The 26,728-nt window shown below is 48.1% G+C and overlaps 1 protein-coding gene and 1 non-coding gene across 5 annotated transcripts; both read left to right on the top strand.

Moving 5' to 3' along the window:
• The first annotated feature begins 273 nt into the window (after positions 1 to 273).
• Positions 274 to 380, top strand: LOC142851516 (U6 spliceosomal RNA). Its single transcript, XR_012910828.1, has one exon. It is a non-coding gene; the product is annotated as a U6 spliceosomal RNA (small nuclear RNA).
• An 8,905-nt stretch (positions 381 to 9,285) lies between these two features.
• Rnh1 (ribonuclease/angiogenin inhibitor 1) lies at positions 9,286 to 23,655 on the top strand. 4 transcript variants are annotated; one of them, XM_075972715.1, is made up of 10 exons: positions 9,286 to 9,563; positions 17,662 to 17,766; positions 19,205 to 19,375; positions 19,692 to 19,862; positions 20,782 to 20,952; positions 21,026 to 21,196; positions 21,284 to 21,454; positions 21,682 to 21,852; positions 23,163 to 23,333; positions 23,425 to 23,655. In XM_075972715.1, the coding sequence occupies exons 1-10, from the start codon at positions 9,469 to 9,471 to the stop codon at positions 23,510 to 23,512; spliced, it is 1,485 nt and encodes a 494-aa protein (XP_075828830.1). In that variant the 5' UTR covers positions 9,286 to 9,468; the 3' UTR covers positions 23,513 to 23,655. The 4 variants fall into 4 exon arrangements, with proteins under 4 accessions (XP_075828830.1, XP_075828833.1, XP_075828832.1 ...); XM_075972718.1 differs by lacking the exon at positions 9,286 to 9,563 and adding an exon at positions 15,334 to 15,472; XM_075972717.1 differs by lacking the exon at positions 9,286 to 9,563 and adding an exon at positions 15,444 to 15,573.
• Positions 23,656 to 26,728: the final 3,073 nt, after the last annotated feature.

Below are 26,728 nucleotides of genomic sequence, written 5' to 3'. Positions count from 1 at the left end.
TTGGTTCAGTCCCTGTCATCACAAAAAGCGAGCATGGTGACACACACTTTAGCTTTTATTTTTTGGTTTTTCAAGACAAGGTTTCTCTGGGTATTCTTAGTTACCTTAGAACTGACTTTATAGACCAAGATAGCCTCTAATTCACAGAGATCCACCTACCTCTGCATCCCGAGTGCTGGGATTAAAGGCACGCACCACCATGTTGGCTGGTGGAACACACTTTTAATCCCAGTCTTTGGAAGGGTTAGGCAGAAGGATCAGTAGTTAAAGGAATTGCTCACTTTGGCAGCACATATGTTAAAACTGGGAGGGTACAAAGAAGATTAGCATGGCCCCTGCACAAGAATGACACACAAATTTGAGAAGCATCCATAAAAATAAAAAATAAAAAAAAGAGCCAGGCAGTCGGTGGTGGTGCATGCCTTTAATCCCAGCATTTGGGAGGCAGAGGCAGGCTGATTTTAGAGTTTGAGGCTCCAGGACAGCCAGGACACAGAGAAACCCTGCCTTGAAAAACCAAAATAGTAATAATAATAATAAAGTAAAATAAAAAAAGAATTCAAGGTCATCTTTTGTAGTAATATGGGCGGCGGCAGGGTTGCGTCCCCAAATCCCCAGCTGCCTGGCTCTGCCCGGCTAGCTTATGCCCCAAATAATTACATGGACACTGTATTCTTTTAAACACTGCTCTGGCCCATTTCTAATAATCTATGTAGCGCCCCTAGGTGCGCTTACCGGGAAGATTCTAGCCTAAGTCCATCCTGGGTTGGAGCTTCATAGCGTGCGTCTTCCCTGGAGCAGGTAGCATGGCGTCTCTTCTGCTCCCGAGAGGAGAGCTGTGGAGTCTGACCTCACTTCCTCTTCCTCCCGGCATTCTGTTCTGTTTACTCCTCCCACCTAAGGGTGGGCCTAGCAAATGGGCCTAGCAGTTTCTTTATTGCTTAGCTAATGAAATCAACAGATTGATATATGACACTCCCACATCACTTCCCCTTTTTCTGTTTAAACAAAAAAAGGAAGGCTTTAACCTTAACATAGCAAAATTACATATAACAAAACAGTTATCAAGTAAAAGTTACATCAGAAACATTTATACATATAACAAAATTGACCTTAAATCTCTATCAATAAAGCAAAATCTATACTAATGCAAATTATTCATGTCTATATCATATCCCCCTTTAAATGTAAAAGAACATTTATAAACAATATTTTGGGAACATGGGCGCAGTTTTTTCTCTCCAAACTGCTTCCTGCTGAATGGGGGCGCTGTTAATCAGATTATTTAGGGTGTAACCTGTGTGCCAGGTTTATCTCAGTTGGCAGTTGAGTGACGTAATTTTTTTTTTTTTTTTTTTTTTTTTTTTTTGGTTTTTCGAGACAGGGTTTCTCTGTGGTTTTGGAGCCTGTCCTGGAACTAGCTCTTGTAGACCAGGCTGGTCTCGAACTCACAGAGATCCGCCTGCCTCTGCCTCCCGAGTGCTGGGATTAAAGGCGTGCGCCACCACCGCCCGGCTGTGACGTAATTTTTTGAGGGCGTTCACAGGAACCTTTCAGGAGGTCGTGGTCTATCATACCAAATCGGGATAGAAGAAATCCAAAGGGTCTGGTCCTCTGTGAAAACAAAAGAAGACTCTCTCCAAAGCATCATATCCTTAGACCCAAATTCCGAAGTCAAGATACCTTTAGAACATATGTGTAGGTTCAGCTTAGCAGCCCATATAATGAAATGTCTCTCTGTACTTAGCTCCTTCACAGTCAAAAATTTTAAAGAAAACACAATGTACATAATCCAGACTCTCTGTGAATTTTTCATTTTTACATGCTTATTTTTCTTTATTTCTTTTAATCTCTTAACTATCTGTACTCTGTCTCTTTAAAGACTTTACCTTTTTTTTAAACCATTAACTTTATTCTCTATATTCTTTTTCTTCTCTCTCCCAAGCCTACGTACATTCATCCAACAGTGTGACTCATTTAGTGGTCTGAATCTGTCCTATTGTGAATCTGCAATTTTTTACTATCCAGGAGCACTTTTGATTTGCGCCTTTAAATCACTAGGCGCTTAAGAATCTAAGATGTGACATTCCTAGGTTAACTTTTTGCTTTTTGAGCATATATCTTTGACCTGGAATAACCCTGTAGACCAGGCTGTCTTTGAACTCTCAGAGATCCGCCTGTCTCTGCCTCCCAGGCATTGGGATTAAAGGTGTTTGCTACTACACCTTGAACTCACAGAGATCTGTTTGTCTCTGCCTTCTAGGCACTGGGATTAAAGGCGTGTGCTACCACACCTTGAAGTCACAGAGGTTTACTTTAAGAATTTTAACTTTTAGTCTGTATATATTTTTAACACTGTAAATCATTTAAAATTTTTCTTTGTCTTTGAATCTCTTTACTGTATCTCTCTCTGTTTTTCTGACCACAAGAGCCTTTAATTTACCAAGCAATATCAGTAGGACTGAAGGCGTGGCTTTGCCAGCTAGATCCAGTCCATTCCTTAACTTTCCAGCCTCATGGCTGAGGTACTGGCTGCAAGGTCCCTGCCAGCCAGCAAGCTACAACAGACAACACTCAAGTCCTCTCTCAGTAGCCGGCCCTCCTGCCTCAAACAGTCAGAGTTTGCCCTGGCAGGATGGCCCAGAAAGCTGGCATTTTAAACACGCAGCTTTTTTCCTGCTACAGCTGAAAACCGAAAAGCATGCGTTCAGCTTTTCGTCACCACCGTTTAAGTGTTTCGTGGCAGGACCTCTTAATGAGCTGTAGGGATTTGCAGCTGAAGCTGAGTCAGGAAGCCTCTTGGGGCTACCAGGTAGGAGCGGCACTCAGCACTTTAATTCTGAGACTGAGCGTGCAGCACAGAAATTCTTTTCATCCAAGTAACATCCAAATTTGACAGGCAGAGCACTGCGCAGTCTAAAAACACGTCTCTGTATGGCAGCAGGAATCCGCCATGCTCTTCCGCCTGCCTAAGCCTGATTCTGCCTTCTGCCCAGGAGCAGGCGGGGAGCTCTGAGTCATCGTCACGGTCTCAGAGCACTCTCCTTCCGATCCCAAGCGGGAAGATTCTAGCCTAAGTCCATCCTGGGTTGGAGCTTCATAGCGTGCGTCTTCCCTGGAGCAGGTAGCATGGCGTCTCTTCTGCTCCCGAGAGGAGAGCTGTGGAGTCTGACCTCACTTCCTCTTCCTCCCGGCATTCTGTTCTGTTTACTCCTCCCACCTAAGGGTGGGCCTAGCAAATGGGCCTAGCAGTTTCTTTATTGCTTAGCTAATGAAATCAACAGATTGATATATGACACTCCCACATCAATCTTTGGCATTAGGTGCACCTAGGCCACATGAGACTCTATGTAAGAACATGAACAGGTGCCTAAAGGAAATAGGGATGGCCAATACATGTATGAAAGCAACGAACATAGCCTCTACCTCTCTTACTGGTCCATGCTGAAAAGTCAGCTAGAGCTACAGGAAGAGATGGCTTTATATTCTTTTATTATATTGTGTGTGGGTGGTGGTGGCACGTGGAGCCTAGAGGCCAACTTAGGGCTGTTTTCTTCTTTCACCATGTGGGTTCAGGGTACCAAATTCAGATCATCTGATTTGACTGCAACAGGCGTTACCCACCGAGCTAGCTTACCATCCCCTTTATTCTTTTTTTGAAACAGACACTTACATCATATCTCAGACTAGCCTGGGACTCACCATATAGCCCAGGCTGTCTCCTACCCCCAAATGCTGGGACTGCAGGTGTGTGCTACCATGCTCAGCTGTTTGAAGCCTGAGACTGGCAGCCAATTACTAGTGAAGGTCTACCTCAGTGGAGGATCTTTGAATGTTCTTAGGAAGGTGGATTATAAAAGATTTTATTTATTTATTTAATGTGTGGGACTGTTTACCTGCATGTGTATATTTGTGCCAAAGCATGCCTGGTTCCCACAGATGAGGGTGTAGGTTCTCCTGGAACTTAGTTACCGGCAGTCGTGAACCACCGCGTGGGTGCTGGGAGGTGAACGCAGGTCCTGAAGAAGAGCAAGTGCTCTTAACCCCTGTGCCGTCACTTCGGTTCTGGGAAGGTGGATTCTTATGCCATCTTTGGGTGACAGGATGAGACTGATCATGCCATGCCTGACCCAACAAGGATACGAAGAAATGTAAAGTGTATTTGCTGTAGCAGAAAAAAAAAATCAGATAAGCCCGGAGTAGAAATGACTAAGTGTTGGCATATGTATGCAGCAAGCAGAATACCTTACAGCTGTTAAAATGAATAAACTTCTATTACCATGGACAGATCTCATCCCAAATTTTGTTGTTCAGAATAAGTAGCCTGCAGGAGGATGCACAACATACATTAAAACATATTAGAGCCAGGTGTGGTGACAGGCGGATCTCTGTAGGTCTGAGGCCAACCTGATCCAATATCAAGTTCCATGACAGGGCTACATAGAGAGACCCTGACCCCACACCCAGGCAACTACAACAACAAACCAAAAACCCAAAGTAAATCAATAAAGAACACACACACACAGTTCACTGGGCTGGTGGGGTGGGTTTACTTTATTAATGCAAGGACCCAGGATTGGTGGTGTTCCTGAGCATCACACCAAGGCTGACCCCGGTTTCACATGTACAGAAACATACATGTTCACATAAACACATAAACATTTTTAGGTCTTACATGTTTGAAATATGCAACAAAGCTCATGCGTGTGCCTGCCCACTCACCATTTTTTTTCCTAAAATAAATTTCTCCGAGTCAGGATCTCCCTACATAGCTTTGGCTTGTCTTGAACGCACAGAAATTTGCCTGTCTCTTGCCTCCCAATGGTGATATTCAAGGCCTGTATCACCCTGATTGGTCTTAATGCACCAAATCTATGGAGCCATGCATGGTGGTGGGATGCTTATGCCTTTAATCCAGCACTCGGGAGACAGAGGCATGCATATCTCTGTGAGTTGGAGGCCAGCCTGAGTTCCAGGACAGTCGGGGTATGAGAAGAAGGAAGAAGAGGAGAAGGAGGTATCCTATGGGATAATGAGACTAGGGTTGATTTTTTAAAAATTATTCATTAAAAAAATTTATTCATTTTTTTAAAATATTTTTAGATTTATTTTATGTTTATGGTTGTTTTTCATGCATGATATGTGTGTGTGTGTGTGTGTTTCACATGCATGCTTGGTGCCTAGGTCAGAAGAGGGCATAGGATCCCCTGGGACTGGAGTTACAAATGGTTGTGACTGTGATCCACCATCAAACCCTCAACCTCTGGAAGAGCAAACAGTACTTCTAACCCCCGAGCCACCTCTCCAGCCCTTAACTTTAACTTTTAAAGATTTATTTCTAGCTGCATGGTGGTGGCTCACGCCCGTAATCCCAGCATTTAGGAAGCAGAGGCAGGTGGATGTCTGTGAGACCAGCGTGGTCTACAAAGCAAGTTCCAGGACAGCCAGAGCTATTACACAGAGAAACCCTGTCTCAGGAAAAATTAAGATTTCTTTCTATTATTTGTAAATATGTGTACGCATGTGGGTTTGTGCACAGGGGTGTGGGTATCTGAAGAAGCCCACCAGTGTCAGGTCCCCTGGAGCTAGGCTTTTAGGCAGTTGTGGGCGGTCTGACATGGGTGCCGGGAACCAACTTGAGTTCTCTGGGAAAGCAGTAAGCACTTTGCACCACTGAGTCATCTCTCTAACCCCTTATTTTTATTTCTTTTTGTGTATGTGTTTGTGCCTTTATGAATGTATGCCACACGTGTGCTTGGGAATCAGAAGACAGTATGGGGTAGCTGAGCTGAAGGGACAAATGTCTGTGAGCTGCCCTCAGTAGGTGCTGGGGACTGAAGCTGGGCCTCTGCAGAAGGAATCGTGCTTTTTTTGTTTTTGTTTTTGTTTTTTGAGACAGGGTTTCTCTGTAGCTTTGGTTCCTGTCCTGGCACTAGCTCTTGTAGACCAGGCTGGCCTCGAACTCACAGAGATCCGCCTGCCTCTGCCTCCTGAGTGCTGGGTTTAAAGGCGTGCGCCACCACCTAATTATTTGTACATGTATCCTCGAAGATTTATTCCAGCACGTGTGTTATTCCTACCTAAGAAAAAAATTATAAAACTGGTTTGTAAGGAGCTGGACGGTGGTAGCACACACCCTTAATCCCAGCAGCGGCAGGCACATATCTGAGTTCGAGCCCAGCCTGGTCTACAGACTGAATTCCAGCACAGTCATGGTTATACAAAGAAACATTAAAATTGTTTTTAAGAAAGTCATCTTACGGCCACATGCCTTTAATCCCAGCACTTGGGAGGCAGAGGCAGGCAGGCCTCTGTGAGTTCAAGGCCAACCTAGTCTACAGAGCTAGTTCCAGGACAGTTAGGGCTGTTATACAGAGAAACCCTGTCTCGAAAAACAAAACAAAACAAAACAACAACAACAAAGTTTAAAGTTGTTCAGGGGTTAGGTGCTGAGGGCAGGTATGTTCTGGTTTCCTGAAGGAAATCTTTCCTCATTCCCATAATTCCACACTCCCTCTATAGCAAACATCACTCAGGCTCAGCCATCTGTGGAGCAGCTGGTACGTACTGCCTGGGCCTCTGTGCACCACTCACACGTCAGGCTGTGGATCCTCTGTGGCTTTGATGAATCAGTGAACTTCATCAATTTTTCCTTGCAGTCCCAGCTCCCTGGAGTCGAGGTGGGTTTTCGGAGATGTGCCCCAATCTGTTCTCATATTCTGCTGCTCCAGGATAGGAACTAGGAGCATCAAGTTCAGGACACATCTTCCTTAAACGTTGCCACTAGAGGGAGCAAGAACCCTGCACAGCTGGCCCTGCTGGTGCCATGGTTTCACTAATGCCAAAGAGCAGTGATCAGGAGGAGCAGCCTGTTTTATTTCTTTTCTTTTCTGTTTTTTTTTTCTTTTTGGTTTTTAGAAACAAGGTTTCCCTGTAGCTTTTTAGCCTGTCCTGAAACTAGCTCTTTTTTTTAAGCTTCTTTTTTTTATTTTTTAATTTATTATGTGTACAACATTCCTTCCATGTGTGCCTGAATGCCAGAAGGGGGCACCAGGTCTCATTGTAGATGACTGTGAGCCATCATGTGGTTGCTGGGAATTGAACTCAGGACCTCTGGAAGAGCAGTCAGTGTTCTTAACCACTGAGCCATCTCTCCAGCCCTGAAACTAGCTCTTGTAGACCAGGCTAGCCTCGAACTCAGAGAGATCCACCTGCCTCTGCCTCCTGAGTGCTGGGATTAAAAGCATGCGCCACTACCACCCGGCAGCCTGTTCAATCTCTGCATTCTACCTGTTACAACAACAGCCCACACACATCTACCTCCTCAAATGATGAGAATGTAATAGATACAAATTTTAAAAATAAGCGTTTCTCTGTGTGTGAGATGAATACACACACACACACAAAGGAAAAAGTCGGCCATGCAGTAGTGGCATAGGCCTTTAATTCCAGCACTAAGGAGGCAGAGGCAGACAGATCTGAGTTGAGGCCAGCCTGGTCTATAGAGTGAGTTCAGGACAGCCAGGGATAGAAACCCTGTCTAGAAGGACCGGGGGGCGGGGGAGGAACAGAAAAAAAGAAAAAAGTTCTGAGACTTTGAGCACCTGAAATAGGGCTCACCTGAACTGAGATGTCCATGGACAAACTCACCATAGGGCCTCAAGCACTGAGCGTTAAAGAATGTGAACAAGCATATTCAATTTAATTTATAAAACACTGATTACCGAGGGGAGTTGGTTTCTTCCCTCCGTCTTGTGGGTTCCCAGAATAGAACTAAGGTGTCAAACTTGAGAATAAGTGGCTTTACCAATTGAGCCATCACCTGTTTCTGCTGAAGTCTCTTCTCATAAAATCTTCCTGCTGTAGGTCCTGTTCCATCACATTCGTGGGCACAATGCATTTCTTTAGACCATTTTGGTCTATAACAAATCCCAGAAACAGCAGTCAAAATGCCAATGTTTTCATCTAGATCACAAGATTGATACTATTTTGCTTATGTGGTTTTAATTTGTCTATACTAATTTCTTGTAAGATAAAGAAAGTCAATTTCCAGCTCCTATACAGTGGGTAGGATTTTTCTAGGATTGTGCCTGAAAGCCTGTGTGTGTGTGGGGGGGGGGTGGACTTACGGATTTGCCGAGGCTGTCAGCTCACTCAGCACCTCTGCACTTGGAACGCTATAGTGGTGAGGAGCAGAGACAGGCGGATTGTTGGGTCTTCTTTATTTTTTATTTTTTCCAGTTTAGCTTCAGGTTGGGTGAGTGTGGTGGTTTGGATGAGATTGGATCCCCATAGGATCATAAGTTTGAATTCTTGGTCCCCAGTTGGGGAAACTTTTTTTTTAAACAGTATTCTGTTTCTGTGTTTGCCTGTACAACATACACGTGAGGCATCAGATCTCATTGTAGATGAGCCACCATGCGGTTGCTGGGAACTGAATTCAGGACCTACAAGAGCAACCAATGCTCTTAACCTGAGTCATCTCTCCAGCCTGGGGGGTGGGGGGTGGAGATGGGGACTCTTGTGGAAGATTAGAACATATGGGCCTTGTTGGAGAAAGTGTGTCATTGGGAGTGGGCTTTGAGGTTGCTTTTTTATTTTTGAGACAACGTTTGTCTGTGTAGTTCTGGCTGTCCTGGAACTCTATCAAACTCAGAGATCTGCTTGCCTCTGCCTCCCAGGTGCTGGGATTAAAGTCATCTGTTACCACCGCCTGTGGGCTTTGAGGTTTCTACACCTCACCACACCGTTTCCAGTTAGGTCTCTCTGCCCCCTATTTGCAGAAGACGATATAAGCTTTCAGCCACTGTTCCACAGTCGGGCCTGCCTGCCTGCTGCCATGCTCCCCTATGAATTCACCTCTGGAGCACAAGTCAAAAGTTGGACATGGTGTCTCACAGCAGCAGAACGACAGTGAGAGACCTTGTCGGATGGCAATAGGGTGGAATGTGATAGAGCAGGGCACTGGACAAGTGTACATATACCACGCTCACAAGTTAATAATAACATAACCCAGAAGCCAGGCGTGCTGGACACATGAGGGTTGTTCAAAAATATATCAAGCAAACTAGGCATAGTAATCTCAGAACCCAGCGAAGCTGAGGCAAGATCGACTTGACTTCGAGACCACCCTGGCTACTTAGAATTGTTTCAGTTCATCAAGAGCCTGCATAACGAGACCTTGGTTCCGAAACAAGCAAGCATGCACGCAAACAAACAAACCAAAAAACTCTCCAACACATTTTAGCAGAATTCCGTCAAGATTTATCGTGTGGGCAAAGAGCCGGTTCCGGAATCGGCCAGCACAACCTGTCACAGGGAAGGCGTAAGCTCCAGCGCAGGCGTCAACCACCGTGGTTCAGCACCGCTACACACCGCTACAGCACTACTACACACTGGAAACGGACTTCTTCCCCAGCGAAAAGTACCACGCGGTAGGCCCCGCCTCCACACTAAACCCCGCCCCCAATGCCGACACGCCTCGTAGGGCCTCGCCCCGCCTCGCCCACTCCAGTTCGAAGGCCGCCATCACGCCGTGTTCTCCAGGCCTTCGTCATCGCAAGGTCAGTTTCACGCTCTGTCTTAAGGTTCGTGGTTACTCGGCCGTCCGTGCCCCGCTCAGCCGGGGAAGAGCTGGAGCGAGCCGGGCGCTCCCGGGCAGGACTCGGGGCGAGGAGAGACTTATGAGGCGGTGTCTGCGCATGTGGATGACGTCATCCCTGCGGTGACTGGGGTGGGGTCCTGGCACGTCGGTGTACGCACGCGTAGCCTTCCCTTGAGGGCACCGAAACAAGGGTCCGCCCAATTGGAATTGTTTCCCTTCCCTAAGCGGCGTTGCCCTTCACACCCCCTAAAGCACTTCCTCGGGATTCGAGGGGTAGTGGAGGACCTCGGTGGAGCGAGAACTCAAGTGGACGGTCGCTCGATCGTCCAGGTCCTCCGAGAACTGCGGACTCACAGTGGGGCCTGAAACAGGGAGCCCTAGGTCTCCCGGACTCGAGGAAAAGTGGAAGCAGCTCCCGTGGGAGGGCACGTAACTGGTTCCACTCCTGAGAGTCGCTTTGCAGACAGCCAGATTTCTGCCGCAATTTATGTCGAGATAGAAGCAGTTATCTTTACAGGGTAGTGAAAAATCTAAAACAGCCCACCGTGGAGATGATTGATTCAGTCGCATAAACAGATAATTGAACGTAAAACAAAGTTTCACTTCGTAGCCCAGCCCAGTCTGGAACTCACTATGTAGCACAAATTAATCTTGAACTCATCCTGATTCTCTGGCTCAGCGTTTTGTATGAAGTGCTGGAATTAATGTAAAGTTGGGCTTCTTCTCTGTGGTTGTACACAGATAAAGTAGGTTGTGTGTGGTGACATAGACTTCCAAACTCATTGTGGAGGAGGATGAGGTTGAGGCCAGCTCTGGGTTACATACGTGGCTCAAGGTGAGCCCGGACTACATAGCAGGGCTATCTGTATCTTTTGCTTTTGTTACTTTTTTGAGACGGTCTCACTATGTAGACCAGGCTGGCTTTGAACTCAGATCTGCCTGCTTGGGCCTCCGGGGTAGAATGCTGGGATTAAAGGCAGCCCATGTCCTGCTGCAAGACATTAAAAAAAATTTTTTTTAATTAAAAAAAAATGTAGCAGAGCCATGTGTAGTGTGCATGCCGTTAGTCCTAGCACTCAGGAGCAGAGGCAGGTGGATCTCTGTAAATTCCAGAACAGTCTGTGGTTTACATAGTGAGTTCCAGGACAGCCTGAACTACATTACATAGTGAGACCCTGTCTTGATGGAAAACGAAACACCCAGAATTGGAATAGTTGGAAAAGTAACAGTTTCTATTTGCTGTAACCAAATTGCAAATCTGTTTGTCACTTTACACTTCTGGAGAGAAGTCCGAGGGCATTAGAAGTCAAGTGTCTGTGGCTTGTTCCTCCTGGAGGCTCCAAAAGACAAATGCCTCTTTGTCCTTTCCAAATGCCTCTTTGTCCTTTCCCCCAACTGTCTCTGCCACTTCCTTAAGACACCTGATCCACCCGTGGTACTTTCCCCAAATGGCATCCAGTAAAGCTGGTGGAAACACAGCTTATCCAGCGAGCCCATGCTCCCTCCTCCTCTCCCTTCTCATTCTCCCTCAGTGGAAGTGGTCTCTGTAGAAACCCTCATTTGCATGCCAGCGGCAGGAAGAGAGGTGCTCTTCACAGTTTGTCCTGAGGGCCCCGTGAGGTGCTAGAAACACTTTGTACCTGCCAGACACATGGCTTGCCTGGAACACAGGACCCCAAGTTGGTGCCCTTTCCTTTGTGAGTACAGAGAGCCCATGCAAAACCACAGCTCTTGTCCTAAAGGGAATGAGAGATAGTTTATTCTGGAGTCATTTTAGCAACCATGGCCTGGGAACACAGATTTAGGTTGCCCCAAATTCCATGTTCCAATATGGAAACAGTTTCATGGAGTTTTGTAGTTTTACAGGACAAAGACATAAATCAAGGGAAATTTAAACGATATTGGCAGGTACAGCGGAGAGGTGGTCACAGCAAGATGGAGGAAGCTTTCTATAGGCCCAGGATGCTATCTGATGACACACCTAGCTTTTGGGCTAGTGGAAGCTAAGTTGATAGATTCTAGAAGGTTTCTATTAGTCACAGGATGTTAGTTCCAGCACAGAGATGGGCAAGGAAGGGCTGTCTGGGAGGGCTAGAACTAGCCCAAGATAAAGTGATTAGGCTCTGGAACCGCACCTTTCCGAAAGTCTCCCGGCAGCACTGAAACTCTGATCAGTCTCTGTAGATGCGATACAGCTTCTTATCAGGAACTCTTCACGTCAGCACCAAGAATGGACTGACCTGACCAACGCTTCCCTTCTAGTTGGCAGCCTTCACCTTCCCCTCATTCATAGTTGCTGGTGTCTTGAGTTCTCATGGCTCCTGCAGCCGGAAGATTAAGCTAGGTCTGTAGTGACCACTGTGCAGGATGTTAGGAGGCTGATTTCCAGGCTACCTTCTTGCCTGCCTCACTTGTCTCCCTCTCCCTCTTCAGGGCCCCCTGTACCAGGTCTTTTTGGGAAAACAATCCCTGATCTCCCACGCTGCTATGCTGGAGTCTCCTTTTCTTGTGTTCCTTAAACCCCAGGAAGACTGGTGTAATGGATTAAGTAAAATGCTGCCAATCCCCAAGTGGCTGCAGCAGGCAGTGGGTCATGAGACCACGCTGCAGGTCTCCAAAATGGTGGCAGGCAGTGGGCAGTGGGGTCCTGAGAGCCGCCAGTCCCAGGCAGGGAAGGCACAGTTTCCCGAGTGGCTGCAGTGGGCCACGAGTCCCAGGCAAGGAGCCACCTAGTGGGCGAAAGACAGAGACATAGATAGGCACGCCATACAGAGTGAGGTTGGATATTTATTTAGTGGGTTATGGAGGGGGAAGGGGAGAAGGGGGAAGAGCAGAGAGACAGAGACAGAAAGGGGAGAAGGGGAAAATGGGGAGAAGGGAGAGATTCAGAAGTTGCCTCCTCAAGAGAGACGGAAAAGGAAGAGACTTGGAAGATCTGCCTGCCTCAGTGATGGATGGGGAGGGGGTGGGCGGGGCTTGTCTCTTAAAGGGACAGGACAGATCATTACATTCCCATCTTTTTTATAATAAAAAGGCTGGAGGTTAGGCACCACAGGTTAAAGGAATTGGGGTGGCAGATTCTCAAGAGTGCTTCCTGCTTATTCGTGGATGTCATCTTTGGGGGGAACCTGAGAAAGCTGGGTGCTGGTCACATCTTGGCATAGCTGGTCTCTTTGCTCCTGTCCACTGTTTGTGGTATGGGAATGTCTGGTTTCTTACACCTGTTTAAGGTATTGGCAGAACAGAGGACAAAGTTAAGTTTAGGGAAAAAAAAAATTAGGACCAGGTAATTGAGAGGGGTGTATCTGATCTGTTTAAGGTGGATCCTTTAATTCAGCTCCCTGGAACTCACAAGAATTCTTTGGGTTTATGAAAATATAAGTTTTAAACAGCAGCATATTTATATTAGAATGATTGTGACAGATGTTTTTGTACAATGGAAAGTATTTTAAAAACTATGGAAGGCAGCATGAGAGAATTTTGTTAACTTGTATCTGTCCTCACACCTTTATAACTTGCAGGCACACATCTTTTTTTTTTTTTTTTTTTGATTTTTCGAGACAGGGTTTCTCTGTAGCTTTTGGTTCCTGTCCTGGAACTAGCTCTTGTAGACCAGGCTGGCCTCGAACTCACAGAGATCCGCCTGCCTCTGCCTCCCGAGTGCTGGGATTAAAGGCGTGCGCCACCACCGCCCGGCGCAGGCACACATCTTAATAACTTGTATTTGTGTTTTGCTGAAATTTGTATGGTGAGGTTGTCCTTTTAAACTGACAAAACCTCTCAGGTGTCAAACTGCATCAGAGATCTTTGGGAAGGATAAAATTTTACTTGAGTTATTGATTAAAAGACGACACCTAGAGCTACTCCTCAGGGTCCTCCATGGTTGCTGAAGGTCTTATTTGCCTTTTTGCTGTTTAGTGCAAGTCCTGTGGGCTAAGAAACCTATAGGAAGACAGGCCTCCCTTGACCTGAGCAGCTAGGCTGTCGATTCCTGTGATCCTGTCCATGTCTGGAGAGCTTCAGTTTAGATGAAAGGCAGTTTTTCCCAGTGGTCAGCGCTTGGCAGTTGAAGCAAACTGCATATGGACAAACTGTGCCCGTTTGTCTTCTGTCTTCTTTGGAGGAAATAGAGTGCTGCTGCTAGGAGCCAACCTGTCTCTTTTTGTTATGAAAAGTTTTTTTATATATAATTGAATATTTAAATGCCATATTCCCCAGATCTCTGAGTAGTTGAGGGCTGTTTATCATGTGTCACTACAGTATAGAATCTGCCTGGAGAGCTGGGTCTGAGCTTGGCTGTACTGGCTCTTAACCTAACAAGTAAGATTTGCACTCATAAAAAGACAGAAAGAAGAAAAAACTGCTTGCAATAGAAGGTTAATGGCAGAACTGACAATAGTAGAGAACATCTTAATATATTTTAAATGAGGCTTGGATTCAATATAAAGTATTTTTGTAAGAGACTCAAAAGTACATCCCAGTTTAAAACATGAGACATTGATTTGTAGTCTGGAATGAGATACAATGAACTGACAATTATAACATTTAACAGTAAACATAGGTGCATTTAAATTACATGTATGAACACACACACGGAGTGAACAGGAATTGGGTGAAGTGGATGCTCTTGGTGGGCCCTACCAAAGGCATGGCACTGTGTAAAACACACATACAGCAGAGTCAGCAAGAGGAAGTTAGAAACATAAGCATAAATAAACTGGGACCAGGCAGGGAATACCTCAGTAAAGATGGCAGAACTTGGTCACCTGACCTGGCTCTCAGTTAAGATGGCGGTGAAGTCACCTAACCTCAGTTAAGATGGCAGTAAGATCACTCATGTAACAGAGTTAACACTGGGGAACCAGACAGGGAATACCTCAGTAAAGATGGCGGAACTCTGGCACACAGTAGGTGTGCAACAAATAGGTGGATAAATGCTGGTTTCTTGACAAGTGTGGCTCTCTGTGCAGGAGAATGGGGCTCTTGAGTGACATTCAAACTCTCTTTGCTGACCTTTTCCAAGTGCTAGAATTCCAGCACTCAGGCGGCAAATCTGCGAGTTCGAGGCCAGCTGCCCATCAAGACCTGTTTCAAAAGGCAAAATTCTATAACTTGGGAGTATGTTACAAAGTTTAAAAATGGGCTGAAGAGATGGTTTAGCAGTTAAGAGCATTGGCTGTTGCTTAACCCAGTTCAGTTCCCAGCATCTGATATAACTTTAGTCCCAGGGAATGTGATACCCTCTTCTGGCTTCCCTGGGCACGATGCACAGACATATGCAAACGAAACATTCATGATTAAACAGTGACAAAATGCTTGCCCTTTCGGAGTGTTGAGAGCTTCATGCATAAAAGGCTCTCTGTTTATCACCCCCAGCCACATCCCGAGCCATAAAGGGTTTTTTTGAGGGGGGTCGTGTTTGGGGACAGGTTTTTTTTTTTCCTGTGTGACAAAGCCCTGGCTGTTCGGGACTCTCTTTGTAGACCAGGCTGGCCTCGAACCCACAGAGATCGGTCTTCCTTCCCAAGCGCTGAGATTAAAGGCGTGCGCGCCACCACGCCCGGTTGACTCGTAGGAGACGCAGATGTGTGCTGTTCGTACCAGATCTCTCGTCGCAGTCGCACCCACTTCGCGGCAGCTGTGGGTCATTTTACATATTTTTAGTCAGGCCCAAAAGAAGTGACTCAGGTTTGTTTAGTTCTGTTCCCAAAGTGCAGTTTGCATGTGGGCGGGGCAGACCTAGTGGGAGGTTTCCTGAAGGCAAAAAGTGAAAGCCGAGGGGCCAGAGAGTGAAGATCGGCCTGAGTCTCGAGGCCCCGCCCTGGGCGGAAGGAACGGAGCGGCTGGGACCTCTAGCAGCAGAGCCAGGTGAGCTAGGCCATGCTTCGGGGCTCCCGGCTGGCTCTGAGGGTTTTTCTCGAGTCCCCTCCTGGCCCTCTTAATACGTGGCAGAGCGTCTGGACCAGAAGGTTCGAGGGACCAAAAATAGGGCGGGGACGGGATCGCTGGCCCAGCGAGCCTCTGAGGCCTTTTCCTTCCTAGGGTGGCACAGATGTGCCCTAGGGTCGCCTTTCTCTCTGCTTTAAGGCTGAGCTCAAGTCTCCGTCCGCCAGCGGTCTCTTGGCTTACTTAAAGACCCAAAGGGGGCTGTCTTCAGATCCCAGAATTAACCAAACCGGGCTACAGCTAGGAGGCGCTAGCTGGCACTCCCCCCCCCCCCCCCCCCCCCCGCAGTTAAGCCGAGGTCTGAATAATGCCTGCAAACCAGCCTTGTAGGGCTTCCAGCCTGGTCACCTGTGTTCCTTCCAAAGGGTCAAGGGTCCAGAGAAACCTAGGGCCTGGTCCCAAGGCCAAGCAAGGGGAGGAGCGTGGGAGGAGAGCCAGCTGCCGGTTACTTTCACATCCCTTGTCCCTGACCTCAGATGATCACGGAACTGGCTGACACCCTGCCTCAGAGCCCAGCCCTGTGCTTTCCCATAAGGTAGACACTCTAGGATCCCCTGGTCTGTAGTGCACAAGAGGACAAGCCTTGTGGGCCAGGGCTGCTGAGAGAGTCCTGGAGCAGCCCCACCCCACCTGGAGTTCTCCAGCAACAGCTGTTTGGATGACGCACCCTGGGATCCAGGCGTTGCTGGTTTTAGTCACTGGCTCGTTGTGGGTGGGGATAACTGGTTGCTCCACGCCGTGGCTGTTATGACCACAGTGAGTTATCTACTCCCTTGCTTCAGTTTCCCCACCACTAACCCTTGTGTCAAGATGTGCAAAGTGAATCTTTCTCCCTGGCTGGCATTAAGGGGGCATTCTTCCAGCTCTGGGAAGGAAAGGGAAGGCCCCCTTCAGCAAGGCCATTCTGTGCCAGGCACTGTAACCTCACATAGAATTGTGGTCATTGTTGTGACCATCCTAGAGGGCGGCTGGAGTGTGTTTCTATTGCTCTTAAACAGAATCCAGTACCCCCTTCCCAATCTCTGTGCTAGCAGCAAAGCAGAGACCACTTCTTCCAAGGAGTCCTCCAGGACCCCACATGCTGTCCAGACTGGCCTGCTGGACAGGCTCAGGAGATACGGGGCCGTGGATGTGTGTGCCCCAGTGCCAGTCTTGTTTATTCAGGTTCTGTGCCCATCCCTGTCAGAGCCTGTGACCTGTTTGTCCCGGCTTTCCTGGATATAGGTCTCTTTTTTTTCTCAGCCTGATGGGCAGCCTGGATCCTTTGTGGGCTGGGCCTGTCCTGGCTGAGGGTTTTTGCAGAGGATAATCCTGTCCTGGCTGAGGGTTTTTGCAGAAGATAATCCTGTCCTGGCTGAGCTCCTAGCCTCAGAAGGAAGCCATGAAAGAGCCCAGAGCCCTGTGCCTTCCCACCCCCACCCTTCAGGTAGTTGCTTATGCCCAGGATCCTGGCGCCCTGGCATCTGACTTTGTGGATGACTTGGCAACAGTAGTGTGGTGCTGCTTGCCACCCAACTTGTTCTCGGGACATGGGCTGAGTGAGCAGGAAACCCCCCGCTGGGGTTTCCAGACACAGCTATGCTCAGGCACATACATAAGAGGCAGGAGAGGGCTGGAGAGATGGCTCAGAGGTTAAGAGCATTGCCTGCTCTACCAAAGGTCCTGAGTTCAATTCCCAGCAACCACATGGTGTCTCACAACCATCTGTAATGGGGTCTGGTGCCCTCTTCTGGCCTGCAGGCATACACACAGACAGAATATTGTATATGTAATAAATAAATAAATATTAAAAAAAAAAAGAGGCAGGAGAGTTCCAGGCCGGACTCGGTGCCGATGCTGTCTTCAGCAAGGAGGTGCTCGGGTGGCTGGGCTCCTTCTGACTGCCCTGGTGCTGGCCCTTATGTTCTGCTGCTTTTAGTGGTATTTGCTGGGGTACATGTGAGTGGCCTCCTCTCCTGACACCTTGTTTATTTCTGGAGACACTTGCTGGGGAGAGACTGGGCCCCTACTGAATAGAAAATGTACTCTTTTGGCTTCTAGACTCTTTCTGTTACAAATTCTATCTGTCAAGCTATGGAAATTTCAAGAGTTCTCTTTCTTCTTCTGCCCAGATTACATTGTACACCTACCATGAGTCTTGACATCCAGTGTGAGCAGCTGAGTGATGCCAGATGGACAGAGGTCCTTCCCCTGATCCAGCAATACCAAGTGGTCAGGTAGAGGCAGCCTTGGGGACCTCGTGGGTACCATTGGGTTTGGCTGGGAGGACAGAACTCTGTTGTGGAGGTGGGTGGTTCTTGCAGCTTGGTGGCCACCTGACAAGGGTTTGCTGTGTTCCAAAAGGATGCTCCTCATGGACACGAAAATGTCTTGCATAATTTTCATGAGGTGTTACTTCAACCTTTTTGTTTGTGCATTGTGAGACAGGGTCTCACTCTGTAGCCCATATTGGCCAGGAATTGAGCTCTAGGGACATGGCTTAATAGTTGAGCACTTGCCTAGCATGCCCAGGGCTTTGGGTTCAGTTGATTTCCCCAAATACAAATGAGCTTGATGGTACAAGCCTGTTCTCCCAGCACTGGGGACGGGGAAGCAGGAGGATCAGAAGCCCAATGGCATTTTCTACTACATAGTGAGCGTAAGTTAGCCTGAGATACAGGGGCCTGAAAACAGCTGAGAGCCAGGCCTGTGGCAGGTATGAGAAGCATATGCGAACCACTGCAGGCTCAGGTGGAGCGGGCAGGCTTGGTGTGGAGACTGATGGCAGTGGCAGGTGGTGGACACCTTAAGTCTGGCAGTGTGGACCCTTATGATTCAGCTTTTCCTTCTAGTCTAGACGGACTAGGTGGTGGTGCCTGTCCACACCTGTCCCTGTCCATCTCTGACTGAGAAAGGGAGTGGTAGCCGTTCCCAGGAAAGAGATAGGCACCTGCTTCATCCTCATTTCCCCCGAGATAGTTTTAGGTTTGCCGCAGAATCCAAAAGTCATTCAGGCATCTGCAGCTTCCATGTCCATGTCCCAAGACTCTCCTGCCGCCTACAACTCTAGTCAGATATGGGTCCCAGCCTTGCCCTGTGATTTTTCCCCACTCTCAGTTGCTTATGATTCCCATGTGACTTTGACTGATCATCCCCTTAGCCCTTTCTGTAGGGTTTCACTTCCTCTTGTCCTAGTGCCCTGACTTTTGAGGCTAGATACCCTGCACGTGTTCCCTTGGCTAGTCTGAGGGCTTTTCATGGTGGTGATGTGCTTTTGAAGGGTGTGGAGAAATTATAGGTGTGGCCTCTCCCAGTGTGGACATAACTGAGTCATAACTTGCTATGGTTCATCATGTACTCATGCTGCTGGAGCTCTGACCAGGTCTGAGTTCCTCTGCCTGCTATCAACATCCCTTCCTACTCTCTCCCCACCCCCATTCTCAGTGCTGGGGCTTTGTGCAAGCTAGGCAGGCAGCGCTGGTTCTTGTTCTCTGAGAAAGTTTTCTAGCCCAGACTGAGCTGGGGCTTGGTATCCACCTGCCACCACAAATGCCTGTTTCAAGTTTAAACATAATAGCTATTATCCATATTTGGATTTCTTACTCCTGGTGGGTTGTATGAGATGGTGTTGGATCTGAGGCCAGCGCCATGCTGACCCAGGGGTCCTGTCTACAGGCTGGATGACTGTGGTGTCACTGAGGTGCGATGCAAAGACCTCAGCTCAGCGATCCAGGCCAACCCTACCTTAACAGAGCTCAGCCTATGCACCAATGAGCTGGGAGACGCTGGTGTGTGCCTGGTGCTCCAGGGCCTGCGGAATCCCACCTGTAAGATCCAAAAGCTGAGGTAAGTCCAGGGGCTCAGCTCAGCCTGTGATGTAGAAAGCCACCGAGAGGGGGTGAGGTAGGAAGGGGCAGGCTGTGGTAATAGGCACTCCCAGCTTCATCCAGGACACAGTTGAAGTGTGCAGTACTGGGACAGGCCACACTGTGGCTCTGTTCCCGGTTCCATCCCCAAGAATCTGGCTGAGCCACACTGGTGTCCTCCTTTGGCCTGGAGCCCCATCTAGAGGGAACCCTGTGAAGTGTCTTGGGAGCTCTGGCATGGGCTCATGGTATGGGCTGGGCCTGTTCCTGACTGCTGCTGATGGTGTGTGCTTCAGCCTTCAGAACTGCAGCTTGACGGAGGCTGGCTGTCGGGCCCTGCCTGACGTGCTGCGGTCTTTGCCTACCCTGCGTGAACTACATCTCAGTGATAACCCTCTGGGGGATGCAGGCCTGAAGCTGCTCTGTGAAGGACTTCTGGACCCCCAGTGCCGCCTTGAGAAGCTTCAGTGAGTGTATATCTTGTCAGGATCCCCGAGCTCTTTGCTGCCCCTGACCCAGAGCCCAGCCAGCCAGCCAGCCGTCCAAGCACTCGGGAGGCAGAAGCAGGCGGATCTCTGAGGCCAGCCTGGTCTACATAGTACCTGGGATACACACACTATCCAGAGGGGGATGGGATGGGGGAAACTTAGGACGTACCTAACTATGGTTCCATACAGAAGGAAGGTAGCCAGACTTGAACTGTCCCGACCTCCCAGCACATTCCCCAGCCCCGCACACTCACCAAAGCACACGCAGCACAGTGTCTGGCTGGCCCAGGGTCTATAGAATGAATTCCAGGACAGGCACCAAAGCTACACAAAGAAACCCTGTCTTGAAACAAACACTGGGCAGTGGTGGCGCATGCCTTTAATCCCAGCACTCAGGAGGCATAGGCAGGTGGATCTCTGTGAGTTCGAGGCCAGCCTGATCTACAAGAGCTAGTCCCAGGACAGGCCCCAAAGCTACAGAGAAACCCTGTTTCAGAAAAAACAAAACAACAACAACAACAAAAAACACAACCAAACAACTTTGGAGGGAAATCCTAGGATTTGCTAGGGACTGGCAGCTGACCTAGACTCTGAGAGTGGGAACTGATATTGGTGGAGTCTGGTTTGATTCTGTAGTGTGACCTCAGATGAGCTGAAGCTACTGTCTGGTAGGAGATTGTTTTCTTTCTGCAGATTCTGGAAGAACCTCGGGATTGAGCGAGGTGGGGCTCTTTTCAGGAAAGGTTCCCTAAGCGATGTTGGTATCCACATGAGCCTCATCAGATAAAGCTTAAGGAGGCAATAGAAAATGAGATACCAGGAATCCCTTATGTTCCCCTGATACAGTCTAGGCCCATCCTTAACCCTTTTGATTTGCCTGAGACCCATCTCCCCACAGGTTGGAATACTGTAACCTCACAGCTACCAGCTGTGAGCCCCTGGCTTCAGTGCTCAGGGCAAAAGCCAACTTTAAGGAGTTAGTGTTGAGCAACAACGACCTCCATGAGGCTGGTGTCCAGACGCTGTGCCAGGGCTTGAAGGACTCTGCCTGTCAACTGGAGTCACTCAAGTATGTACCAGGCCAGAGGCTGAGGGGTAGGAGCAGGCACCAGGGCTCCTCTTACTATGTCCTGTGTCTCCAGGCTGGAGAACTGTGGTCTCACATCAGCCAACTGCAGGGATCTGTGCGATGTCCTGGCCTCCAAAGCCTCACTGCAGCACCTGGACCTGGGCAGCAACAAGCTGGGCAATGCAGGCATCGCAGCCCTGTGCTCGGGACTGCTGCTCCCCAGCTGTCGGCTCAAGACTCTGTGGTGAGTCAGCTCCCAGCCTCTTTCCGTGGGGATGGAGGACATGGAGGTGAGTGAGGGACATCCTTCAAGAATGTTGGTGTTCCACAGGCTGTGGGAGTGTGACATCACTGCAGAGGGCTGCAAGGACCTGTGCCGTGTCCTCAGGGCCAAGCAGAGCCTGAAGGAACTCAGCCTCGCTGGCAATGAGCTGAGGGATGAAGGTGCCCAGCTGTTGTGCGAGAGCCTGCTGGAGCCTGGCTGTCAGCTGGAGTCACTGTGGTGAGGGGGCCTGAGCAGAAATGCAAAAAGCTAGGGTGGAGTGATGGCTGGGAGCTGCTGTTGGACTCTGGGAGTTGGGGTGGCAGGAAGAGGCCAGTGCTGGCTGAGGTGGTGGTACACAGAGGTTGAAGGATGGGAAAGGGAGTGGGTGAGCCCCTGGGTTCCTTACAGACCTCCAAATGAAGGGCTAGTTGGAGCTGCTGGTTCCAGCCTTGCTGTTCCTACAGGATAAAGACCTGTAGCCTCACAGCTGCCTGCTGTTCCCACATCTGCTCCGTGTTGACCAAGAATCGTTCTCTGGTGGAGCTGCAGATGAGCAGCAACCCACTGGGGGACTCGGGAGTCCTGGAGCTTTGCAAGGCCCTGGGCCAGCCAGACACTGTGCTGCGTGTGCTTTGGTGAGTGTGCGGAGCTGGGGAATGTGCTGGGAGGTCGGGACAGTTCAAGTCTGGCTACCTTCCTTCTGTATGGAACCATAGTTAGGTACGTCCTAAGTTTCCCCCATCCCATCCCCCTCTGGATAGTGTGTGTATCCCAGGTACTATGTAGACCAGGCTGGCCTCAAACTCAGAGATCTGCCAGTTGAGTGTTGTAGGTAAGGCATGCACCAAGCCTGGATCCCTAGTCACATTCTAGCAGCTTCCAAGAGTACTAGAAACTCATCTTCTACAGAACCTTGTGTCTCCTGGTCATTGAGCTAGATGTGGAATCTGAGCCACTCATTTCTTTCCCATCTCTTTCTGGTTCCAGGGAGGTCTCTGCCACCCCAAATCTCCTATATGTCTGCTTGTTCTCTTTGGCAGGTTTTTGTTATTTTACATTTCTGTTTGTGTGTGCATGCCCCCAAACCCATATGCCATGTGGAGATCAGAAGATAATGCAGGAGCTGGTTCTTCTACCATGGGGTTCCAAGTATGGAACTCAGGTTGTTAAACTTAGTAGCAAGTAGGCCCAGCTCTTTGGCAGCTTCTGAAATTTTCTACCCATTGTGCTCTGGGCTACTGATTTGCCTTTATGTGGGTCTTGGTCCCGAGAAGTCGTGTGCTTTCCTCATCTTTTTCCTTTTTCCTTCTCTGCAGTGCCCAGGAGTCAGCACTTGAGTTTTAAGGGCAATTCAGTTCCTGTCCTCATTTTCTTCCTCAAGTTTTAGTTATCATTTCTAGACATTTCATTCCAGTCATTTCTGGCCAGTTCAGAGTCTTATTTACCATTTACCTCAGCCTTGAGGTGCTGCATCTTGACTGCTGGTCATTTTTGGGCATCTTGAAGGGTGGACCAGGACACTATATGTGTGCCACAGTTATAGGACACTCTAGTCAAGGGAAGGGTCAGGAGACATGGGGCCTGCAGATCTCAGGCCCACCTTGGGGAGGCAAGCCATAGCAGCTTCTTAATGTCACCTGCCCTACTTGTCCCTCTGGCTTCCCCAGGTCCCATCTGATGGGCCCTGCTCACTTGTTCTTCATGTGGCCTGTACCCCCATCTTCCCCCATCTGGAACCTATCTGCCCTGTCACTTTCTATAGGCACCTGATGTGCAGGGTTCTGATCTAGCCAGGCTCTTGGCCTCTGCAGCAGTGCACACTGCCCCTGCCAGGGGGAGCTAGGGTTCTCACTGTTGCATCCAGCTGAGGAAAGCGTAGCTGCAGTTGAAGCACCAAGGGGTTGCCTTCTTGCCAAAGTGGAACAACTCTGTCCTCTCTACCCAGGCTGGGGGACTGCGATGTGACAGACAATGCCTGCAGCAGCCTTGCCGCAGTTCTGCTGGCTAACCGCAGCCTGCAGGAGCTGGACCTCAGTAACAACTGCATGGGGGACTTGGGTGTCCTGCAACTGATGGAAAGCCTCAAACAGCCCAGCTGTACCCTTCAGCAGCTAGTGTAAGTGGATGTTCTTGGTGAAGGTGGTGGGACACGGGCTGCCTGGGCTCAGGGATTCATTCCAACTCACTCCTGCCTTGCCTGTGCACAGCCTGTATGACATTTACTGGACGGAGGAGGTAGAAGACCAGCTGCGGGCCCTGGAGGAGGCGAGGCCATCCTTGAGGATCATCTCCTGAGATGCGCACGTCTCTGGACACAACGTTAACCCAGCCCCAGGGCCGGCCAGCAGGAACTCTGGCTCTGGGTGTTCTAGCATTGTAATTTTATTTTAGCAGAAAACTTTAGACACTTTATAACTATTAAAACACTTTGTTGACAAGGAAGGTCCTTATCATCCTGAGCCGGTGTAGCTGTGCTATGACTGCTTCCTGTGTGTGGGGTAGTTTATTCATGTGCTCACCCCAGCAGTGGGCCCTTAATCTCCAATATGGCCTTTCTTAAAAAAAACTTGGACAGCCTTTAACCTTGGGCATACTCTACTGTCTCTGTGTTGGGACTACAGGCATTGTGAAAGGGATTCCAGATGTACGCCCTTACACTTTGCTCCAAGGCAGGTCTTAAAGGGACTTTCAAAGCTGGATCTTCTCCCTGCCTACACTGAGTAGTCTAAGTGAGGATGATCTCTGCTTGCAGTGGTCAAGCAAGACTTAGGAAGACTCATTTCCCATACCTGAAATCCCAGAGACTGGGTAAGACTCAGTGGTGGAGCTCTTCCTAGCACAAAAAGAGTTGAAAACAAATCCCAAGAGATCAAAATCTCTGAAATCTAAAATCTCCAAATTATAAAAGGTAAATCTTCAATGTGAAATTGCAAATAATTTTCATGACTAAACGTGTTTATGAGAAAAGGGTGGCTGGTCAAATTCTAGAGAAGAGACTGGCTATGTGATGTGGCAAATATAAAAGCTAGGGACTTACTTATTTAGTGACAGGGTTTCTGTGTCCTAGAACTCAAGAGATCTGCCTGTCTCTGCCTCCTGAGCATCAGCAGCATCCAGCTATTTGTAAGATTTGTATTTATGTAGCATTAGTGATAGCAGTGAACCGCCAGTGGATGCCGAGATCCAAACCCAGGTCCTCTGCAGGAGCAGCTACTGCTCTGAACCACCTCTGAAGGATTTTTGAGACAGGGTCTCATATTGTAGCTTTGGCTTACCTGAACTTGTTATATAGACCAGGCTAGCCTCGCACTCCCAGATATTTGCTTGCTTCTGCCTTCCCAATACTGGGATTAAAAGTGTGCACTAGCATACCTAGCTTCCTGACTTTTAAAATTACACTTTTAAATTTTTTTCTTTTCTGTTTCTTTTTTCTAGACAGGGTTTTTCTAGACTCCTGCCTGTGCCTTGTGAGTACTGAGATTAAAGGTGTGCACCACAACCCCACTAAAATTTACTTTTATTGAGGCTGGAAGATAGCTCCATGGTAAGGAGCACTGGCTGTTCTTTCAGATGATCTGGGTTCAATTTTCAGCACCCATATGGCAGCTCACAGCTGTAACTTCTGTTCCAGGGGATCCAACACCATCACACAGACATACATGCAAGCAAAACACCAATGTACATAAAATACAAATAAATTACTTAAAAATTATTTTTACTTTATTATTATTATTTTTAAGAAAAAGGTTCTCACTACGTATTAGCTGACTTCAAACTTGCTAAATAGAACAGGCTGGCCTTGAATTCAGAGATCTGTGTGCTTTTGCCTCCCAAGTGCAGGGATTAAAAGTGTGTGTCTCCATGTGGCAAACTTATTTTTATGTGTATGGATGTTTTCCAGTATGTATGTCTGCACCATGTGCATGCCTACGGAAGCTAGAAGAAAGTGGTACTCTGGAACTGAGTTCTAACCACGTGGGTGCTGGGACTGGACCTGGGTACTCCGCAAAAGCAAATGCTCGTAACTGTTCACTCATTTCTCCAGCCCCCAAATTATTATTATTTTTTTTAAAGATAGGTTCTTTATGTTTTCCCTGGTTGGCCTCTGAAGAGATCAGCCCCCTTCTGCATCCTGAATGTGCTGCCATGCCCAGCTAAAATTATATTTACTTGTATGTATACCAGTGGCAAATGTGTACCAACTGCAACCCAAGGGTTAACATCAAGAATATCAATTAAGAAGCAGTAACCCAGTCTCCCACTGTAACTCAGGCTGGCCCTGAAGTTATAGCAGTTCTGCCTAAATTGCCTGGAGTGCTAGGATCATAGGCATGAACCACCATGCCCACTAATTTTTGCCATTTTAATCAGAATTTATAAATAACCTGATTAAGAATGAGCAGTACATCTAAGCAGACATAACTTTAAAAAAAACCAGGAAGGAAAAATGTCCATTATACCAAAAAAAAAAAAAAAGAAAAATGTCCATTATAATTGGTCACGTGGGAAATGCAAATCAAAACCAGTAAGATGCCTGGCAGTGGTGGCTCATACCTTTAATTCCAACACTTGGGAGGCAGAGGCAGGTGGGATCTCTTGAGTTCCAGGTCAGCCTGGTCTACAGAGTGAGTTCTAGGACAGCCAGGGCTACAGAAACCCTGTCTCAACCAAACCAAAACTAAACCAAAAAGCAAACACACACACAACCAACCAGTAAAATGTCCCCTTACCTTGTTGAAAGCAGCTGTTATGGCAATGAGAGACAATGCATGGTGCTGGAGAGATGGCTCTGAGATTAAGAGCACTTGTTGCTCTCGAGAGGATCTAGGGTCAGTTCCCAGCACTCCTATGCTGGCCCTCCACAATTTCTTAACTACAGTTCCAGGGGATCCAATGCCATCTTCTGGCCTCATACATACATATATGCAGACAAAACGCTCCTCATACTTATAAAGTAAATCTCTAAAAAATTTTGCCGAGCAGTAGTGGTGCACACCTTTAATCCCAACACTTGGGAGTCAGAGGTAGACAGATCTCTGAATTCGAGGCCAGCCTGGTCCACAGAGCAAGTTTCAGGACAGTCAGGGCTACACAGAGAAACCCTGCCTCAAAAAGACAAAACAAAACAAACAAGTTAAAGATGGAGTTATTGGGGGTGGGGGGGCTGGAGCGATGGCTCAAAGGGTAAGAGCACTGGCTGCTGTTCCAGAGGTCCCAAGTTCAATTCCCAGCAACCATATGGTGGCTCACAACCATCTGTAGTGAGATCTGGTGCCTTCTTGCCAGCAGTACATTGTATGCTTAATAAATAAATAAATCTCTAAAAAAAAAAAAAGATGGAGCTATGGGATGACTCAACAATTGTTCTATCAGATACACATACAAAACAAACTCAGTCAGTTTGTCAGAGATATCTGTACCACCTTCATCACTCTAGCAGTGCTCCTAGCAGTAAGAAAGTGGGGCTGGAGGGATGGGAACTAACAACCACCTCTAACTCCAGTTCCTGGG

Source organism: Microtus pennsylvanicus, chromosome 5 (assembly GCF_037038515.1).
Source record: "Microtus pennsylvanicus isolate mMicPen1 chromosome 5, mMicPen1.hap1, whole genome shotgun sequence".
Lineage (NCBI taxonomy): Eukaryota > Metazoa > Chordata > Mammalia > Rodentia > Cricetidae > Microtus > Microtus pennsylvanicus.
This window is presented reverse-complemented; position numbering and strand designations above follow the sequence as displayed.